Here is a 22,057-nt window from a genome sequence, read left to right as displayed (position 1 = left end):
GTGAAGGAACGCCTCCATCCATCAACCTGCCTGGGCACTTGGGTCAATGGAACCCCTTCTCCAGATGTTCCATCAGCTGGGGACTGGGAGGGGGAGCATTCTTCTCGGCCATGGCCCCATCCCATCTAGAAATCACCAGCAGGCAATCCTGGCATCTCCTCCTCTTGCAGCCTTTTGGCACCAGCAGAAGACTTCTCAGTTTCCCTATGCCTCTCACTTGTGTCAGCCTTCAGGCTGCTTTTAATGCCTCTGAAGTGTGTGTGTGTGTGGCTGTTTAAGATTTTCAATTTTATTTTATTTTTTAATATTGTAATTGTTTGCATGCTGACATTACAATGCACGTGTTGAAGGGTAGGGGATAAACAAACCATCCTGGTGGCCCAGCACAATGCCTGTTATGTGCAGTTTTGCGGCATTGTTTAAGACTGGCTCCACAGAGCAGCTTCTCCTGCCCCCGCCTCATCGCGCCTAAAAGTTACCATTTCTTGTTTCAAAGCCAGAGGCACCATTTCCTGCTGCTCCTGTCTCCCTCCAGAGTGGAAAGGCCAGCTCTGCCCCAGACAGGTTTCTTGAGTTCTAACTCAAGCAAGGTAAACCAACAAGCTGACGTGCGTTGGCTGGTTCCAGTGCTACCAGGAGTCAGAAGAACAACGGCTACTGATGTAGAGTAGTTGGGTAGTCCTTTATTACAGTATAGGCAGATTAAAAAGGCAAATGGTCAGACAGAACTATGTAAGTCAGAAGACTTTTAAAAATACATATCTAACCATTTCAAAAACCGTGCACAGAAAGACGCCCAGGAGCAAGCAAGCTGCAGGATGCCATTTCCAAGCATGCCGCCAGGCCCTGCTGGTGGTGGCACCCTTGTCCAGGGAGGCCAACTGCCGGCCATCTAACTTCAGTTCATACTACTGGGTGGACTGGCACAGGTGGGAGGCATTCACCATAGCAAACCAGAAGCCACTGAATGAAAATGGCGCTCACATATGACAACTAGACACAGATCTTCTAACACAGAATGGTACAAAGTTCTGAAGTTACAAGAAAGATTAAGAGTGCGTCCCCCAGATTTCTGCTTGGCTTTGCAGACCCCAGGATTGATTGATCATTAAAAATGAAGGACCATCTAGAATGTCACCCAAATTTAGCAAAATCCCACAGTTTGCAATGGCATGGCATGCTTTCCAGTTCTAAAGGTTCAGCTGGGGTAAATCAGGAGGATTTCCCATCCATCACATAATAGCGATACATTAAGCCGAGGACCAGTGCTCCAAAAAGGGGGATCAGCCAGGCTGACCAGAAACTGAGGGAGGAAAGAAAGAAGGAGGAAAGATTAACACATTGATGTTAAATGCTCCAACAGCAGAAAAAAAAATCTGTTCTAGGATGTTCTCTTATAGCAGGAATTCTCTTCTGTAAGAGAATTCTCTTCTCTGTTCTAGGATTTTCTCTTACAGCAGAACTTGGGTCTCCCAATGTTGTTGGCCTACAACTCCCATCATCCCCAGCCATAACAGCTGAAGGCAAGGGATGATGGGAGTTGTAGGCCAATATCATCTGGGGGCCAGAGAACCCCTGGCTTACAGGGTTGAGTAGCAGTTAGTGGCACAAAAGTGGACGTTGGTGGTGGCAGAGTCAGCAACTCATCAGGGCCACCAAAAACACTGTGGACTTAAGCATGTTTAACTCCCACAACCAAGTCCATAAAAATGGTAGTTCTGTGAGAAGGCTAGGGATCTATAAACAGCATTCCCCACCCCTCTACAGAACTGCAGTTCCCAGGGTTCCTTGAGTGAAGCCATTTGTTCGCAGGCATAGACATCACCAAGGGCCTGGTCAATGCACTCTGTTCCCACATGACTGCCACTAGAAATCTACGCATGGTGGCATGGAATCCTGGCTATGTGGAAGCAGCAACTATCATGCAATAGTATGAGCCGGCCCTCCGTGAAAGGCGGGCAAGCAATATCCTCGAAGAAGTAACAGCTCATCCTAAGGAGCCAAGGGAGGTGCAGCTGATTCTGCTTCCTGGTGGCAGCTTGGGTTGCTTCTCTTGCTCCCCCTCCACCCAAGAGCTGAGCTACCTGCAGGGGGGCTCTTTGTCAGGTAGAGCTTACTGTGCAGCTCTACCTGATGGATTACCATCTTGCAGGTGGCATGGCTCTTGAGTGGGAGAGAGAAGAGCAACCTTTTGCGTTCCTCCTGGCTTTTTCGGATGAGCCGCGACTGCCTTGAAGATCATCAAGAGATTTGGAAAAGCTAAATACTTCTAGGAGTCCCCATCAATTAGGCCACATCCTATATGTACCCAACCGGGAGCTGCATGTTCTTTTCTCAGAAACGAAGATATTTCACAGATCACAGCATGCAATGAAGCCTTGTTCTCTGATAAGAATACCCAAGGTCCATCTCGTCCAGCCTCCTTTTTACTACAGTGGCTCAACCAGATGCCTCTGGGAAGCCCATCAGCAGGACATGAAAGCAGTTGCCTTCCTCTGCTCTTGCTTCTGCCTCCAGCAACTGGTCTTTAGAGGTGGACTGGACCTGAAGTAGAGGGGCACCTAGGTAATTTTGGAGCCTGGACCTAAAGGCCTTCGGAGCCCGCCCCCGCCCCTGCAACTTAAGCATCATCCCCCTACATACACCGTGACAAAACACACTATTTTCAGCAGTGGGTTCTTGAGGGCACAAACAGCAACTGAACTCATAAGAACGCAAGAATATAAAACAGGCATATTTATGCAAATACGCATTAGCAGAATCATTTCAACACGCAACTTCACATATTCCCATCCTACATATTTCTTTCCCACTCCCCACTCTGTCTCTAAAGCACGCAGCACAGGTCATAATCACACTCGGCTGCCTGGCACAGTGCAGGTCAGCGGAGACCACACCACCCAGGACACACTAAGGAGCATTTGGGGGCCCCCAGGGAGTGCGGAGGCAGAGGCAAGAGCACCACTGCCCCGAAGTCCCGCTTAGCTACCATGATACTTGGAGAGGCCAGCCTCCATACATGCATTCTGAACCCCTTTTCAAGCCATCTCAGCTAGTGGTCATTACATCACCTTGTGGCAGTAAAGTTCATACATGCAGTGTGCAAACTAATACTGACTTTGGTCTGTCCTGGATCTGCTAATCATTTTCACTAGGTGACCCAAGTTCTAGTATTAGGAGAGGCAGAGAAAAACTCTCTCTCCCCCAACACCAGGCATCCTTTGATAAACTTTGGCCTTCAGCCATTGTGGCTAGGGATGCTAGGAGTTGTAGTCCAACAACATCTGGGGCCCAAGCTGGAGAACCCCTGCTCTGCAATATCCCCCCCACCCCCTAGTCACATGATTGGAGTGAATGCATTGGAGGCCAGTTCACACAAACATGGCAGCAGGGAGGCTTCTGTTCAAAAGAGGGGCAATTCTTTAAAAGCTTGCATTTCTTCATTTACTCTGATGGAATACTCTACCTTGATTCGTTGAATGGCAATTTGTTGGGAACCTGAGAAGATTGAAAAACAAAAACATTGTTCTGCAAGTTTTCATAACAGATGCAAGACAGCATTGTTGGCCACCAAAGGAAAGGCCCGAAGTATTGAAACCAAAGTCCAGCGGATTTAAGGGACCAGAAATACAGAGCTAAATTGCGCAGGAGGGGACCCAGTCATCCTCACTAACTGGGCAAAGAGGCACCCTTTAGAATCCGTGACTTTCTTTTGTTTAGCAGGGGGAGAGCAGTTATCCACCCCCAGCACAGCATCCCTCCAGTGGCTGTTCCTGGTGTCCCTCTTATGTATCTTTTTAGATTGTGAACCCTTGGCAAGCCGCTTTAGAAACTCGACAGCACTTTCCCCTGACATGGCGGCTGCTGCTGCTGCTGCTGCTGCTGCTGACACAGAATAGAGGGGTCGATGCAACAAACTGCCCAGGGGTGTAGCTAGGGAAGATGGGGCCCGTGTTCACCCCTCTCTCTGGCGGCCCCTCAGATTGAGGGAGACAATGGAGAAAATAGGGAGGGATGGAGCTGGAGGGCCCCCAGGAGCTGGGGGCCCATGTTCTTTGAACCCTTTCGCTCAATTATAGCTACGCCCCTGAAACTGCCTGAGATGCCCCAGTGAGCCTGAGCGGAGACAAGGTTGCTTCTGAAACCAAGTAAGACTTCTAGCAAACAGAAACCTGCTGCTCCACCAGAGAAGCCCAACCCCAAAGCGGGAAAGGCTGCTCCAAGACAGACAATTAAGCAACAGCGACATTTTTAAAGTTGCAATTTATCATGGACATCAGCAGGGAGAGAACATGTACAAAGGTCTAGATTTGTATCCAGTCAATCCTATCAAAGTCTTTCTGTGAAGAAAACAGCATACTGCACCCAGCCGAAGGAGAAGGCCTGGTTTCCAATGCTTTCCGTCTCTCTGCCTCCCCCAGCTTTCCCTAGTGCCTCCTTTCTGCAGGAGCTCATCTGCTGTGGGTCCCCCTGTGTGTCTGCCTCCAGCCAGCTACACCTGGAACCTGCCTCCTGCTCTCTTTTGTTAAGCCCCGCTGAAAACCCTTCTGCACAAAGCCCCTCTGAGTAGGATTTGCTGACATTTGCAATACTAGGACCCTCAAAGATTACATAGTTCCTCACTGCAGTTACAGCATCACCTTTGAGTTGTCTCTGTGGAAGTGTCATGCACTAACCCAAAATTGCTTCCTTAACACCAAGTACTTCCTCCAAGCACCGAGCTCGTGGATAAGTCGGGAAACAAACTCACGGGACATCTCCCCACCACTGGAAGCGACCATGCCTGCCCTGGCCCCCAAGGTGGACGAGGTACCAGAATTCAAGCCAGGAGCAGCCACACCTGAGCCCACATCAATTGGTCCTTGGAGGAGGATTTATTAGGTCTTGAGGCTCACAGGAGTTGCTTTTGCTGACTACGCAGAGAAAGCCAACACTGAACAAGCAGCCAGAGAGAAGGCGAGCATGCAAAAGCAGCCCTTCCATTAGTCCTGGCAGAGGAAGACAAGACACAAGACAGACACAAAGAAAGCCTTGAGAGGAGTTTCCTCAGGTTCTGCAGAGAGGGAGCGGTTGGCAAGCAGGCATCGTCCAACACAGGGGCTGTTTTAAAGACAACATTGCAAAGCACCGGCCCCAGGGTGACAAGCAGTGTTTATGTTCCAAGTCTGTTGGCTTCCCTCCAGAAACACACAGTGGTTTCCTACAGTATTCGGTCTTGAAAAGTTTGATGCGAGCCAGACAGTAGGGATGCTGAGAGGAGGAGACGGGACTGCCCTGCCTGAGAAGGGGGTGCAGCGGAGAGAAAAGCCAGAAATGGGAGCAGAACCCTTGCCAGCTTCTCTCCTCTAGGGAGCCATCAGGTGCTGGAGACAGCAAAGCCTGCCCCACCACACCCCACAGATGTCAGGCTGGGAATTTCTCAAGCATGCCTGCTGGCTTCATTCAGGACTTCTGCTCCCAGCCCGAGCCTTCAGCTGTCCACAGGGCCTCTGTCACTCTCCCTGGCCAAAACCCCACCTTTACAGATGAGGAGAGTTCCTCTAGAAAAATGGAAGCAGGACCCGTAAAGGAGCACAATCCTCTTCCTTCATCAAGCAGGCAGGCATTTTGATCTGTGCGTTTTTAAACAGGGGCAAGGAACAATAGTGGTCTGCCTCAAACTGCAGCAAGACCAGCCATGCTTATCTAGTCAGTGGGCAGGCATACACACACACACACACACACCATGCATTTTTACTAGCTCACTGGTTACCGTGAAACTTTAAAGCCAGGCGGTTCTATAAATGAAACTGCTGCAATGTGTTTCTATGTTTGTAGGAATAACATTGTCAAGGCTCTTTGACTCCCTGCAGGTCATAAATCACAGCAAGGTACTGACTTTGCCGGCTCCCAAGACACTAATATTGCACGAGGTGGGGGCAGGGTGGACTCCTTGCACAAGGCCGTTTCCAACTCTGGCCCCAAGCATAACGCAGCCGGGAATCTGCACGGAGGAGCTTCTCCGAATAACCTGGAGCCACTTCCCAGTGGCTGAGGGGTGCATCCCTGGGACAGAATCAAGCACAGAGGTTCTCAGAACCAGTTCAATAAGCCTTGTTGACACAAGCCTGGGAGGGATACCAGAGAGAGAGGGAGGGAAGGGAGGACAATACACAGAAAGGGCTTCAAGCTCGCTTAGAGACATGTTTTCATCCCCCGCAACCCCGCACAAATGACTGAGCCGGCGGGCATTTCTCAGCCTGGCTGGAGCAACCCCTGGCTCTGTTGACACAGGCGGCGGCAGAGGGCTCCTGCTTGTCCCTCCAAGGTGGGAGACACTGGGCAACACCGCCGGGCTCTGGCTGCTCTGGACCACTGCCCCAGGGGCTGGCCTTGCAGACGAACAGGGAGGCTTGCCAGGAAGCAGAAGGGGCCATTCAGACACTTGCACATTCCTGACATCCAGTACTTCCACCTCCACCTGTTCAACATGCTGCAGAGGGAAGCCGAACAAGGAAATCCAGGCTCCACCGGCAAGGGCAAACAGCCTTCAAGCCCACAACCTTTAGCCCAGAGCTGCTTCCTCCTCTTCGAGAGCAGCAGTAGCCCTGCTGGATCAGGGCAATCCTTCCAGCCCAGCATCCAGCCAGATGCCCCCATGGCAAGCCCACAAGAAGCGCACGTGATGGCAACATCCCTCTTGCGCTGTGGCTTCAGCCAGAGCACTGAAGTTCAGAGGCATGCTGCCTCTGGATATGGAGGCTCTGCTTAGCCACTGATAGGACTGCAGAGCACTAAAGACTCCTGTACAGAGAAGGTTCTCCTGCCAAGGTTTAAAACAAACAAACAAAAAAAGGCCAGTCAGCCTCTCTCGCAGCTCTTGCAGAGGGGAAAATCTCTATCTCAGCAAAGCTGCAAAGCAGAAGGGGAGGACATTATGTGCCACACCCAGAGTTGCTGAAAGGAGACCACAGCCTGGACCTCCGGAGGAAAATCTCTGGGGAGCAGCTACTAGGCAGAAGCACCTTCCACAAAACAAGCCAACCAACACCCCACTCCCCTCTTGCAATAGGGAAGCTCTCCTCTGCAGCATCCCAATTAGACGCAACACCCACCCACACACACACCCCGCCCCAAGTTCTGCCTCCACTGCTGAAGGTGCAACAAGACCCCCTATTAATTAGCAAAATGCCTTGCTAATTAATATTAGCAAGGTAGAGCATCAGGTTGAAGCAATGCGTCTTATCTTGCCGTATATTTTGAGATCTCTAAGAAAGCGGGGGGGGGGGGGAGAAATGTCACCAGGATTGTGTCTTACCTTGGAGGGATCAGTTTTACGGTCACACTGTTGAGAGAAGGAGAAAGAAGAGGCAAAGGCTGTTACTGTCCTGGAAAGAACCCTCTCTAGCATTCAAGGCAGACACACACACCCCGAGCAGCCTGGCATCAGAGGAAGAGAGGAAGCTGCCTCCTACCAAATCATGCCACTGACCCTCTCACTCAGCCTCACCCTCTCTACTGACTGGCAGAAGCTCTCCAGGGCTTCAGACAAGCGTCTTCCCCGTACTCCTTGGTGCTGCCAGTGTTTGAATCCAGGATCTTCGGCATGCAGAACATGTTCTGTGCCATGAAGCTACAACCCGCAGTCCTTTGGTGGCCAAGATCTAAGGTGGCCAAGATCTATTACAGGCCAAGTCAAAGTAGGCATGGTCACATTGCTGTGCTCCAGCCAGAAGCTCTCTGACAAACGTGGCAAAGCACATTTTGCGCCTCGCCCTCTGCATGAGACCCTGAAGTATCTCCCTTCAAGTTGCCCTCCCCAGCCAAACCACTCCAAGTCATGTTTTATACAATGGAAGCTCACCGGATGAAGCACTCCTACGAGGTACTGCTTGAGCATCTCCTGGGCATCCACAGAATGACCAACGTCTTCAAAGCTCTCTGTGGCATCTCTGCCAGCTTGTTCAAGCAAAACCTCCTCTCCACCTGGATGCTGAAAAGGAGATTCTGTCAGCACAGAAACCACCAGGGGGGAAAGCAACAAGAGAGAACAGGACACGCACAGCTGGCAGCATCGCAGAGCTATCCTCACGATATGTCCATCAAGGTTCAGAGCGTCCCCTCTCCCGCCAGGCAGCTTCAAGAATTCCATCCCACTTCCTCAAATATTGTTGAAAAATCTCAGGCGCTGACCGTCCAGGCATGAAGAAGTGCAATACCAGGCATTAAGAGTTTGGAGGGCTTTCCCCCAACATCCCTGGCTAGATTAGTACTAAGGACTAGGGCCCTCAGCCAGACATTCTGATCTTCCCAAGGCACTTGGGAATCTTTCTATTCTATATTTTAAAGAATGTGTTTGATTGTGCAAAATAAAGTCATAGTTCTCAGTGACCTGCAGAGACCAACTTTTGCACGCACAATCCTGCCCCTGAAATTAGCTGAATGCATTATTTTTTACACCAGAATATGCTCAATGAAAGTTTACATGTTATTGTGAAGATAATGATCATAGTTTAAATGTAGTTGTTCTCAACATTTTTAACACTCAGTACTCAGATCAATAATTCACAAATGACATCATTCCCAAGAGAAACAGATCTTTCTCAAGATTCAAATTTAATACGGTGAATACCGCTTTTCGACAAAAGTTGAAATGTGATTCAAATTTACTATACATGGCAATTATTCAATAAAATAATGTTTGAAGTTGAAATCCTACAAGTTTCAAACCGTTCTTTTACTTTGTTTTTGCAAGCACATTAATAAACAATTCTATTACGTATATTTCTTGAACTTTCCTATCAGTGTCATCAACACAAAATGACTTTGCCTAGTCAATCATGGGCCTCACCTGCTGGTTTACAATATTTCCTCCAGATCTGTTTACAGCTCAGGAGTGGGTTTCCCAAATTGCAGCTCTGGCATCACAGCCCTTCCCCCTCCACAGGGACCCACTTGCTCTGCTCACTCGGTGATTCCCAGAGAGTGGGATGCAGAAACCCTGCAAGGCGAGGGAAAGGCAGGGGCGGGGGTGGTGGTGGTGGTGGAAGGCCACTCAAGGGAATTTCCACCTTCAGGCCAAAAGGCTTGGCACAAGACAGTGGACAGCATTTCTCTTTGTGGATCTTTCTGGCCTCACCGCTGCTGCAGCTGGTGGGGCAGCAGGAGGTGCCATCAGCTTTCGACAGAACAGTCACGACAGACAATAGCTGGAGGGGTCAGAGAGTGCAGAGTGGGCCAAACATGCCCAGGCACACCTTGAATGAGCTGGAAGGAGCCCTGGGGTGGATTTTGCTCCCAAGGCAGCACTCCTCAAGGGCGAGGCAGGGGGCAGAGGTCATGAGAGTCATCTCCAATTGACGTCATTCGCTTCCCCCTTTGGCAGGTTTCACATTTCTCCCCAGAATGACACAGAAGGTGGTGTGGAAGGTTGGTGGCAGCGGGCGGGGGCTAGAAATGGGCAACACATAGTCAGGACTGGAGGAAAGCCACCAGCAACTGGCCTCTTGTCTTTGCTTTTGTGGACTCCAAACTCAAGGACAGGCCAGGGGAAAAGGCTGCAGGAAGAAGCCCACCATCTTTGGCCAGACATGGAGAAATCAGCCTATCCGATTAATATCTTGTTTCAACTGCTGCAACACAAGACCTTGAACCAAATGTACATCTGCTATGATGGGCTATGGCAGGGGTTTCCAATCTTGGGTCCTAGATATTTTTGGGCTACAACTTCCATCACCCCCAGCCACAATGGCCAACGGTTGAGAACCCCTGATCTACAGATAAGGAGGATCTCTGCATGGTGATTTCCCCCCACCCAACGAGCCAGGGATCTCAGCCACAAGCAAGCCGCAAGCATGTGAAGCACCAAGCACAGGAGACAGAGCTGCTGTCACACTCCACGTCCCCAAAGTATGGTGAAGCTCCAGGAGGTGCTTTCTGCATCGCCAGAGAAGAACAAGCAAGGCAGTGAGAGAGACACTTTTCGAATAAGACCCGTGTCCATTATGCTAACTTAGCTTCTTGATATTTTCTGGTTTTAATTTCTCCTTAAACAGCAGCTGCATTTGGCTCAACTGCTTGGTGTTCTCCTTCCACCACAGAAAAATCTCCTTGGGTCCTCCCTATCACTAAGAGAAGCTAGATCGCTAGGAGAGATTGTTTTATGTCCTAACAGAGAGCGAGCGAGAGGTTAAATTCACATACTGCCAAGAGGCCACTCTTGTCCAGAATAATTTTTTCTCCATCCCGGAGGAAGTAGCCTGCCAGACCAAACTGGAGATTCAGACCTCGTGATGCCTTTGTGCCTTGGCTGGAGTGGGAAACGTGGACTCCGCTCGTGGCTGATGGTTTTTAGCCTTTGGTTTTCCAGCTCCTTGAATGGCAGCCCTGGAGTCTCACGTAGCTGCCATTTGGGAGGAGGAAAGGGTGAATGAAGGCCCACAGTTGGCACACAGTGCTTCCCCCCCTCCCCCCCAGTCCCCCTTCTGAACTGGCAAGCGCTGAACTACTCCCGATTGTCATTCTTAGTTTTCAGGAGCTGCCTAATCGCCCTCATTCCAGCCACATGAGAGAGTCCAATGTCTTAGTTTCTGTTATGTAAGCTCTGGTGCAACATTATACATAAAACTGGTTTCTCCAATAATCCCTTTTGTAACAGGCTTCAAACTTGTGCCTGGCCTGTCGAACAGCTGACCGTAGGAGCCCCAAAGGCAGAATGCCGTTATTTTTTAGCAGAGACCTCCTCTGCTTTACAGAATAGCCCTGTGGTGGTAGTAGCACTTCAGACTGAACAGCAATCCCATCCAAATATCATGCAGCAAAGAGGGAGAGCGAACAAAGGCGCCAGAGATAGCAGGGAACAAGGGCAGGGGAGAGTTTGGGGAGAAGCAGAACTCTTGCCGGAACAGGTACAAACAACTGCAAGGTCTCAGGAAGAGTAGCCTGTTAAACAATAGATCATTTATTAATGGTCAGTTGTCTGACGTTTGCTCTTTGGCCCAGTGAACAGCCCACACAGACACTTCGAACTCTCAAAACACTAGCTAGCAACAGTCTGCAGCTTCAAGGAGACGGGGACAAGGAGAAGCCGTATTTTGGAGCATCTCTCCGCCCCCCACCCCTGCCACTCAGAGCCTGTCCATCCTTTCAGATCAGCAGAAGAGACCTTGCTTAAGCTTCACCTCCCCCTCTCCCCAATTCGTCAGGTCAGGTCAGTGCAGAGGCACAGCAGGGTCTTCTCAGTGGCAGCCCCAGGCCATTGGAATACATTACTGAAAAGTCACAAGTGGAGGTCTTTTTATTCAGCCAGATCTTTGGGGGCCTTGGATGAACACGTGTGGTTTTTATTAAATTTATTTTCAATCTCTTCAATTAGCTGTAAGTCATTATTGTTGATTAAACATTTTAATACTGTTTTGTTGCCTTATGTTTCTTTCTACAGGAGGTTTGTTAGTTGCCTTGGGTGGGCACACAAAGGTGTGCTGAGAGTTTAATGGCAACAAATAGTAATTCAGACCACCCACAGTCCTCAATCTCCAGACTTTCTGCAGAAGGCATTCCAATCTAGATCTGATTCAGACCGTGGTGGGCCGTGCACATGTGCACACAGGTCTGTACAAGCACCAGAAGCCAGGGGCTCTCTCCTGTTTGGTCTTGTTTTGAGACAAGAGGAGACTGGCAGGTCCTGGTGAGTCGGGGTAAGAAAGGGGAGACATGGACATGTTGGTTGGTTGGTTTTTAAAACAACTGTTCTTTTGCCCAGTAATCATTCCAAAACACTGCTTGGAGGGATTACCAAACGGAGCCATGTAGAAATGGGATCTTGAAACCGAAGGAAGGTTATTTCTTACTGTCTGAAGATGGGGCTTCATGTCCCATCCCAGCTGGCTTCTCTTGACTCTTTACTCAGTACGCCCCCTAAAATTAATCTCCAGCTTTCCCCCCTTACTGTTGCTCTTTGCTTTGCAAGGGGTGTTTCAATTAGTGCTGGAGACAGATTCAAGTTATATTTTTCAAAAATGGGGAGGGGGGAGGGGGATAGCCATGTTTGATACTTTGCTCTGCCTGCAAGCTAAAATCTGCCTTGCAGAGACTAATTAAATAGGTTTCTGCAAATAGGTCACTAAAAGAGCCTTGCTGGTGGGACAGACCAAACTCAGAAGTTTCCCCACCACTTTGTGATATTATAGTTGTTCATAATAAAGACACCACTCTGTGTTGGCCTTTCTTTTTGTAACTTCACAGTTTGTGAACCACTGCAAATTACTCCATAATCTGCACCCATTCTGAATAACTAATACAAATGGAGATCATAACCGCAATCCGACTGCTTTGCTACCAGCCACTGAAATGGATAAAAGCTGACCACACCACTTCCCACAAAGCCTCTCTTGCCATGAAAGTACCAAGAATGGTACATCACTATTTCTACGCCTTTTTCATATACCAAAGTACTCAGTATATTAAGTAGCATACTTAGTAAGCATCTGACAATCCTGCTTCTCTTCCTAATTTTCACATCTGCAATCTTGGCACTTTTTGCAGAGGGGGAATGAAGTTCACACACACACAGTTGTGTCACTGGGATCAAGTCACCTTAACCACCCTATCCTGTTCACACTGAGAGAGGAGAGCTCACAGGTGAGCACCAGGTGCAGTAGTATCCTGTTCACACGGGCCGAGCAGCCGCACCAGGTGCAGAGGCCGATGCTTGCCTGCGGAAGGGTCTTGTTCCACTCAGACCAGGGCTGCCTACTCTGACCAGCAGCCGCTCCCCGAGGCCTTTGCCGACCCAGCCACCAGAGATGCTGCCCGCCTGGGACTGCACTTGGGCCTTCTGCATGCCCATGGCCTACTACAGATGGAAGCTGGGCTGCCCGGGGGGCTCGGGCAGGGGGTGATGATGCCCTGTTGCAAGCGGGGTGGCCACCCACCCCTGACCCCCTCCAGCCCTCCTCGCCCCGCCAGGCCCCAGGAGCGCCGGACCCAAGGCCAGCGAGGGGCGGGGCCTCCACCGCCTCGTTTGCATAAATCAGCATGTCCCCGCCCCCACCTCGTCGAGGAAGCGGGTGACGTCATAGACGTGCCCATGGATGACCAGCCAGGTCTCCTGCTGCGTGTTCCGCTTCGCCACCTCGGCCAGCGTGAGGAGGGGCCCGCCCTCGGGGGGCTCCGGGTCAGCCGCGGCCCAGGCCGCTCCGTGCTCCGCCGTCCCCATTCAAGCTCCGGGCTCGGCCCGCCGCTTCGCCCAAGGAAGACTCGCGACCTTCCCAGGCCGCCGTACCTAGGCCACGCCCACTCACCTGCCCGGGAGAAGGGGGCGCCGCCGGCCTCGCCGCCAATGCGAGGCGAGGCCGGGAGGGGCGGGGCTTGGGGTAGCCAATGGGAGCGGCGCGGCCGGCCCTTGAGCAGCCAATGGCATTCCTCTTTTCTCACTGAGCTCCCTCCCGTCTTGCCCTCTGGGGAAAGGGAGGGGAGGCGGGGAGAGCGTGCTCCTCCATCCGGGTCCTTCAAGATAACTCCGGGACGTCCTGGCAGCCCCCTAAGTCGACGCGCTGCCGCAGAGGCAGCCCGGCTTGGCCGGTGGAGTTGCTGCCTGCTGTGCAGCTCATCAAGGCCCATCAAGAAAGGGGGGGGGGCGGAGGAGGGAGGCTGAGCCCCGCTCGAAATAGCTGGAGCCGCCCCCCCAGCCCCCCCACCGTGGCCTTGGCTGTCCGTCTGTCTCTGGTGGTTTCCTTGGTTCTGTCCCGCTTGGCCCCTTCGCCGAGGCTGCCTGTGGCGGGCTTCTTCCCCTGCCAGTGGATGCTGTGGGTGGCGGAAGGAGCCTGGGTGCTGGTCTGGTGGGAGCCAGCCTGACTGGTCCCCTGTGCTAAGCAGGGCCCGCCCTGGTTGCATTTGAGTGGGAGGCTTGATGTGTGTGAGCCCTGCAAGAGAGTCCCCACCGCAGGGGATGGAGCTGCCGCTCTGGGAAGAGCAGAAGGTTCAAAGATCCCTCCCTGGCAGCATCTCCAAGGAGATAGGGCTGAGAGGAGACTCCCGCCTGCAACCTTGGAGAAGCCGCTGCCAGTCTGGGTAGACAATACTGAGCTAGAGAGACCAATGGTCTGACTCAGTATACGGCAGCTTCCTAGGTTCCTCTGAACCTGCATCTCGCCCAGCATCTCCAACAGACCAGAGGCCCAGGAATCCCACCGGGCGCTTTCTTTCCTTGTTGCAGGAGTGGCGGCTAGAGACCTCGGGGATGTGATACCCCCCACTGGCAGCTGCACTGTGAAGCTTCAGGGGTGGTGGCAGCGGCAGTGGCCATGATTCTGGTTCACACACAGACTACGCACATGAGAAGAAGAAAGCCAGAAAGCCAACGTGAATCAGCCTCTGCTTAACACTGCTGCTGTGCAAAAAAGGCACGGATGGCTGATGGGTCTCCTCAGCCATGTTTTCGCTCCTTTTTTCCATCTGTGGGCAGAACAGCAGCAGTATCGAGGCAGTGTGTGTGTGCGCATGATTAACGGAGTGGACACCAAGCAATGCGTGAGCGTGTGCACACGTGCACGCCTTAGAGGGAACACTGCTCCTCAGCATGGGAGATGGAACAGGAAAGCAAGCCCACCAGGCTCAGATATGGAAGTTGTGTGAATCGTGGTGTTTGTGTGTGCCAGATTTCCCCCTGGTGACGTTCTTGCTTTCCTGTCCTCTGTTTATTTAGTCACGGGAAATATTTTCAGGTTGGGGAGGGGGAAAGCCATCCTTTTCACAGGAAATGTGCATTTCTCTTTATTTTCCAGTCCATCGAGTTAAACCACATGAGCTGGAGGCCAGCCCAGCAGCTTTTTTTTCTCTTTTCATTTATTTACCATAAAGCTACAGAGGGTTGGGATGGGTAGAGATAACACTAGGCCGGAGGCACAAAGCCACAATGCCTCCATAACTGCACAGTGGCTCCAGCTTATCTGTAGTCATAAAAACAAAAATGTAGGTAAGATAGCCCTATTCCCTTCATTGCAGCAATTCAGTTATTTGCTGAAAGATGATACAAGTGTTAGCTGGGGCTTCTGGAAGCCTCTGATTCATGGGTGCCATTTGTGGGGTCAGAGTGACACAGTTTCCACTCCTGTTTTTCAGATCACATGGCATGAGATTTGGGGGGCATCTATATTCCTGGCCACTTCGTTGCTTCTGTTGCTTCTGTACCCCAAAATCCTATGATAGACAGCCACAAGGGCTTATGAACACAGTATGCACCTCAAAGCACAACTCTCTTTCTCTCACATGTATCCAGTTATGGACCTTACTGAACCTTGGTTCTCTACTAAAATCTCAACCCTCCCAGCCCTCGCACACATAGAATCTGCAATGGTCCCCCTCCTGCTCTGGTCACAGTATGGTAGGCATGTTGTTCAGAGATCTTGGGGCATCGGATTCAAGCACCAAGAGGGTAAGATCCCTCACCCGTTCTCTTCTCTCCAGCGTTCCTTTTGCAAACACACACAGAAGGGAATTTATGGCCTTCTCACTAGATCTTTAACACAAATATAACTTGGATTTTCAAAACTGCCCGCAGGAATGGGAGGCCCAGACTCAGATTAACAAGCCCACAGGCACGTTATCTAGCAAAAATGCACAGCAGCTTGGCTGTAGAAGGCATGGAGGCTCTTCATTCAGCCCAGGGAATCTCAAAACCAATTGCATTTCTGAAGCAGAGGATAGCTTCAATAGCTAAAAGAAGATTTTATCAATTTCAGCAACCCAGATCCCCCCTCCCCTTTTGGTTGATTCTGGTAGGGAAGTCATCTGATTGCACAATGACACCAACGCACTGCAGGAGATGGATGCATCAGAGAGCTGTGTGGGTCCAGAACAAGAACTGTGCCTAGGAAACCCATCTCATTCACAACACTCTCCTGCCCTCTCCATGGGTCTGGTAGAGACAGGCAGTTGCTGTCCCTTCAGACGTTTATTTATTTTATTTATTTATATTTATTTTTGCCATTTATATACCGCCTTTCGTTAAAAGACAACCCCAAGGCGGTTTACAAAAGTTAAAACATACAATACAAAGACAATAAAAACATCAAGCTAAAAAGTATAAAAACATATAAAAACAGGCATAAAAACAATACAACAGATAAAAACACATAGAGGCAGCAATAAAATGATTATGTAAAAGCCTGGGTAAAAAGCCAAGTCTTTACAAGCTTTCTAAAAGCCGTGATGGAGTCTGAGGAACGAATGGCCACTGGGAGAGCATTCCAGAGTCTAGGAGCAGCAACAGAGAAGGCCCTGTCCCGAGTGCACGACAGGCGGGCCTCTCTCATTGTCGGCACCCGGAGCAGGGCCCCCTCCGATGTTTACACCTTCCAGGATCCTCCTACCCTCCTTCCTATGTTCTACTTCTGTGGCTCAATCCTTTCCAGAAGCTGATTGCTGTCTGGTAAGGTCAGGAGAGGAGAGCCGGACTTGTGATAGTGAGCGTGACCTGTCCCCTTTGCTAAGCAGGGGCTATCCTGGTTTGCATTTGGAAGGGTGGCTACATGTGAAGATATTCCCCTTAGGGGATGGGCCCGTAGCTCAGCGGTAGAGACTCTGCAATGTATGCAGAAGGTCCCAGGTTCACTGCCTGGCAGCATCTTCAAGTGGGGGGGGGAGCCGTTGACCCGCCAACCACTAGGGAAGGCGGGTCTGAATAAGGCAGTCTTCAGCATCCAATGGGAAGTCAATAAGAAGAACGCCAGACTCTCTCGGGGAAAGAGACTGACACTATCTGGGGCCTGTCCTGCATTTCCAGCAGGTGTGCTCCTGAGGGTCACAGAGCAGGGACTCCCCAAAAGACCTCGGAAGGTGGAAGGCAGTGTTTCAGATCCCCTGGTCCCCAACCACTTAGGGCTTCAAAGATGGTGAGCAGCTGCAACACCCCAACGTGGATGTTCCCCTGCCTGAAGCAGAAGCCTGGGAGACTGGCCCCCTCGCTTGCTTGCTTGCCGGCTTGCCTGTGTGTTGCCTTCATTGACGTATACAGTGGCAGAGTGTTGCCTCTGGCAGAGCCCAGCAACTACTCACCATCCCCTCCAGGCAAGGGTGGCGGTTTTTGTTGGTTTCATACAGCAGCGGGCAGGCAGTTGGTGCTCAGTCAAGAAGAGCGGGGAGAAAGGTGGATGTGGTGACCAGGGGGCCCCTTGCACATTTCCTCTGTGTGTGTGTGTGTGTGTGTGTGTGTGTGTTCCTCCTCCCCACCTCCCTTTTTCAGTAACTCCTGCAGAAGGCCAGACACAAGACCTCGGTAATGTGCAGGTCTCGGTTCTGGAATGTTTTCTTTCATCTCTAATCGCTGCACTGAGGCTCATAAATCGCACAGTCAAGACCAAAAGCCAAAAGATGGGGCTGTAATTTGTTTCTTCCTGACCACTGTTGTTTTTGGCGCAGCGAAACCAGAGGGTGGGAATGATGATGACAACAGGAGACGAGAATGTGGTGAGCAAACGGCAGCCTGGTGACTCTCCCCACCTTCTCCACTTTCTTTCAAGAGATGCCAGGAGATAGTCTGACGCTGACAATCACCTTCCTGCTGGTGATCATGCTTAGCGGGAGAGGGAGGGTCAGGTGATGAGCAAACTGTGTGTGTCTGTGTGATTTCACACACCCCTTAGAGGGAAGCCTTCTGCACCGTGCGTTGGTTGCTCAGGATAGGTCGCAAAGGCAGGAACACTCACAGACACGTTGTGAGCATCCCGTCTGTGACAAGGAGCATGTACATGGTCAGCTTTCTCGGCTTACCCTGTTTGTCTCAAGCATCGTTCCAGCCGATGTTCTAGGAGCCCTGTTGGGCTGAGAGCGCTGGGTAGGGGTGGAATCCATCCCTGCCTGTGCCTTTGCAACCATATCCACCTACTCACAGTGAGTGTCTGGGGGCTCCACCCTTCTCGTTACTCCTCGCCGCATGCCTGAGCACACCCACACACCACAGACATCCACAGTCCACACGCCTGGGCATAGGGCCCCTGGACAGACGGTTCAGTTTAAGTGGGGCATTTGTCTGTCCCATCAAAAGGGAAGTTGGGAAGTTCCTCCCACATCATGGCGTCAGGTTGGGCGGACACTTAGCTCAGCCACCAGAAACTGAGATCAACGAGACCACAAATCCTCTGGCATGTCAGGATGAAGAATCCTACTCTGGCAAACATTGGTTTATCCTTGGTCAAGGGCATTTCTTCCCCTCAGTGGTGAGAATCGAGATCCAGCATGGCATAGTGGTGAGAGTGTTGGACTAGGATTGGGAAGACCCGGGCTCAAACATCCATTTAGCTAGGAAGCTCACTGGGTGACTTTGGACCAGTTACGTCTCTCTCAGCCTAACCCATCTCACAGGATTGTCGTGAGGATAAACATAACCATGTATACAGCTCTGGGCTCCTTGGAGGAAGAGCGGGATATAAATGTAAATTCTAAAAAATGCAGTGTCCCCAGCTGAAATAAAGGGAGTAAACCAGCTGCTGCCCGCCCCGCCCCCCACCGCCGTGGCATAGCTGTAGGTTTCAGGGCTCCAAAAACAGCCCCGTATGCTTCCATCACTGAGCATCCTTTTGAACACCTTGATTCTCCCCACGGCTATGTCTACAGGGCAACTCAAAGCCAGTTCTTTTACTTCCCTCAACGAACCCCAGGCCCTGAAGTTTGGAGAGACCAATCCACCAGCTTCTTGACATAATATGTTCAGGAGTTGGACATGTAATGCCAACACTGAAAAGTCTTGTTCTTATTGAACCGGCTGCAGTGGGTCATTCTTCTCCTGTCATTGACTGGAAGCGTGTCTGTGAGTCAACCTAAAAAAGGTATAGCCTTCTTGCTATCTGAATTAATTAGCTGTACAAAAGAAAATTACATGGTGATCTTTCCTACTGGCTCTCTTTACGAAAACAAGGCAGTCTAACTCAGTAGGACACCTTATGATGAATGCATCGTATCCAGTGAGAGAGGGGAGCAGAGGAGCCCTGGAAATAACTTTGCTCTGATGTCAGTTGTGCCTACAGTAACCTCCGCCGGCAGGTGAATGGGGCATCCTGTGCTTTACTGCAAGTGAGAGCTGGAAGAGCAACTTCCCTTCTCTGTCAAACAATGGCGCGTATTCCAAGTGGCACCAATTTGTCTGTCAGCAACGTTTCTCTCATCACACAGTTCTATAATTTTCCGTGTGGCATTCTCTGGTTGCTATTGCATTTCCACCCCCTCCTGTTCCAGTGAGGAGTGTCCTGAAGACCCAAGAGAGATGTGAGGAACTCACTCCCACTTCAGCAAGGCTGGCGGGGGCACCCCTGATCTGATGAGGCTGGTCAAGGGTCAGCATCAACAAACAGTCCAATGCATGCCGTATCTTATTTCCCAGCACTCCCACCTCAGAGTGGAAGGGAACCAGCACTCTCATGAAGACAGTACCGTTCTCATAAGAGGCTTGGCAAGAGCTGAAGACTCCTGCGAGACGTTTCGGCATAGGCCCAATGGCAAAACGATCGGAGTGGTCGGCATTTGCTCCCCATTCCTGGCTTCCGCCCTCCTCCAGTACTGCCTACATCTATAAGATGTTATAGCAGGGGTGCCTAGAACCTGAGACTCCCTAGTTGTGATTGGACCACAACTCCCATCATCACCAGCACAATTCAGTGTCGCTGGGGCTGATGGGATTCGTAGTCCAACAGCAGCTGGAGAGCCTCCTGCTTGCCACCTCTTACAGCATCAAGGCTTGAACTTGTTTCTGGGACGCTTTTTCCGTCAGCATGTGGAATCTGCAGCCAACAGAGACACCTTCCTTCATCCATTAGTAATGCCTGCTCACAGCATTTGAAGCTTTCATGAGTTGTAACTGCGGGTGCAAGAAAAGGCCTCAACACACTTCCAGCGGGACCTCCTAGGAAGATGCCACAAGCAAATCCTTGGTGGAACTCCACAGGAGAGAAAAGAATGTGAATTGTGCATTAAGTGTGACCCTGATAATGTCTTGCTCATGCTGGAAAAGCCCAATTAGGATCTCTTTAAGAGGCTGACAGTAGGTTGTTTATTTTAAATGTGGAACATGTAATTATTGGGGCTCTGCCCATGTGCTCTGTTACCTGAGGGTATCCTCCCTCTCCCTGGCCAGGAACAGACTTCATTGTTTGTTCAATAAAACCAGTTTGACCAACCATTCTGGAGCCCAAGGTGAAAGAGTCATATTCGTGGAGACGTTTCGCCATCCTTAAATGCCAGTGACCCCTCACCCCAGCCTTTGGAAAGCATAGCAATGTGACTGCTTTCCCCACAGACTTCCCCAAAAGCCCACCAGGCTGAATGGCAGCATAGTAGCAGTCGCTGCTTGAAGAAGGGTTGTTCATTCCTGTTTCCCATTTCCACGCAGCCTCGTAAACGCTGGAGTTCTCTCAGTGCCACCGCTGACGTGAAATAAAACGTGTATGCCTGGGCTCCTGAGTCATGATCATGGAATGATCGACACGTGACTTAGAAGTTGGCTGCATTGAACTCAGTGAAGTCCGGCTCCTCTCTCTCTCGCCTCTCCTTGTCGAAGACTAGATTGTCCTCTTCCGGAGCCAGAGACCGCTCTCTTGACTGTTACATTGCAAAGCACTCTGCATGGGAATGGCCCCGTATAATAAGAGTGCTCTGGTAGAGAAAAGTCGGACAGGAGCAGCTTCTCCCATGACACCAAGTTTGACAAGCTGCTGCTTTCTTTGAAACGGTGACATCAAGGGATGTTTCACAAGTGGAAACTCAGCCCAACCTGTGAGCACGGCCTTTTGCTTTCAAAGTCCTTCTACTGAATCAGGCCACTGGTCCAGCTAGCTCAGTCTTGTCTACACTGACTGGAAGAGACTCTCCAAGGTTTCAGGCAGGAGCCTCTCCCAGCTCTACTTGGAGGAGCCAGGGATTGCAGGGAGAAGGCCCCAGGTTCAAAGCAGATGCTCTTCCACTGAACTACAACTCCAAATGATATGATATCTCTCCCGGCAGAGATCCGCAGTTTAGCTGTCGGTCTGAAAAACCAATTTGGCTGGCCTGGCCTTCCAAGGCTTGCAAAGTGTTGTTGTTTTTTAGAAGTATTTTAATTGGTTTTAAATGGTTTTAATCATTTTTGAATTGTTTTAATATTGTTTTTAGCATTGTGTTTGAATTGTGGGTTTGATGTCTTTTTAAAAAGTTGTTGTACACCGCCTAGAGCCTCTGGATGGGGCAGTTTATTTATGTAATAAATAAACAAACAAACAAACAAACAAATATGAAGGATGGGTCCGGATTGTTAGCCGTGACTCACTTTGGCCAATCAGATCAAGTGGACAATCATTTCCATCTTCTGACCTGACTTGATTCATGCAGTAGTGTCGGGGGTGGTGGATGGGAGCATTTCGCGTCCATCAGCTGCCCAGGGCCAATGCAAAATGGAAACCACCAAGCACGCCTTTCCACTGGAGCAAAACTGCGTGCCCAGAACTGAGCAGGAAACCATCTGTAAGGCTGCTCTCGGGTGCCCTCTCCTTGACACAAAGGCCACTGCAGGTGCATGAAAATAGAACACACACACACACACACACAGAATTTAGCAGACAGAGACTTTGTCATTCCTACAGATGTCTACAGATGTCTACATCTGTAGACATGCAGGCAGAACAAGCTCTTCACTCACCATGTCCCTCAAGGCAATCAAGGGCCAAGTAGTAGCTAGGCATTTCCACGTGACAAGAAATGTTGCCAGCTCAGGATCCACGTGTCGGTCTCTCTTTCAAGCTACCCACAGTGTGCCCTTGTGAAAACTACAGTCTTGTGGCAAGAACCCTGTATGATCCCTTGAGCTCATTGGAGAATTGGTGTGGGAAGGTTAGGTAGGAAGCTGGCTGCCTCCTACTGAGCCAGACCCTTGGTCTGTCTAGCTCAGTAGCATCTACTCTGGCTGGCAGCAGCTTCTGCAAGGTTTCAGGGCCTAGGCAGGAGGTGTTTCTCTGACGGAAGTTATTTCAAGAGACATCCGCACCAACCCAATTATTTTTCACTACAGAAGGCCATTAAGATGTCCAGTCTTGCTTTCAATCATCTTTTCCAGGAG

At 50.6% G+C, this 22,057-nt stretch overlaps 1 protein-coding gene across 1 annotated transcript; it reads right to left on the bottom strand.

Moving 5' to 3' along the window:
* Window positions 1-663: 663 nt before the first annotated feature.
* Window positions 664-13,274, bottom strand: LOC128334554 (cytochrome b5). Its single transcript, XM_053271460.1, has 5 exons — window positions 13,031-13,274; window positions 7,844-7,972; window positions 7,298-7,324; window positions 3,467-3,498; window positions 664-1,303 (listed from the first exon to the last, which is right to left on the bottom strand). The coding sequence occupies exons 1-5, from the start codon at window positions 13,193-13,195 to the stop codon at window positions 1,213-1,215; spliced, it is 444 nt and encodes a 147-aa protein (XP_053127435.1). The 5' UTR covers window positions 13,196-13,274; the 3' UTR covers window positions 664-1,212.
* Between the last annotated feature and the right edge of the window lie 8,783 nt (window positions 13,275-22,057).

This window comes from Hemicordylus capensis, chromosome 9 (assembly GCF_027244095.1).
Source record: "Hemicordylus capensis ecotype Gifberg chromosome 9, rHemCap1.1.pri, whole genome shotgun sequence".
Lineage (NCBI taxonomy): Eukaryota > Metazoa > Chordata > Lepidosauria > Squamata > Cordylidae > Hemicordylus > Hemicordylus capensis.
The sequence above is the reverse complement of the archived record's forward strand: the minus strand, read 5'-3'. Positions and strand labels throughout refer to the sequence as shown.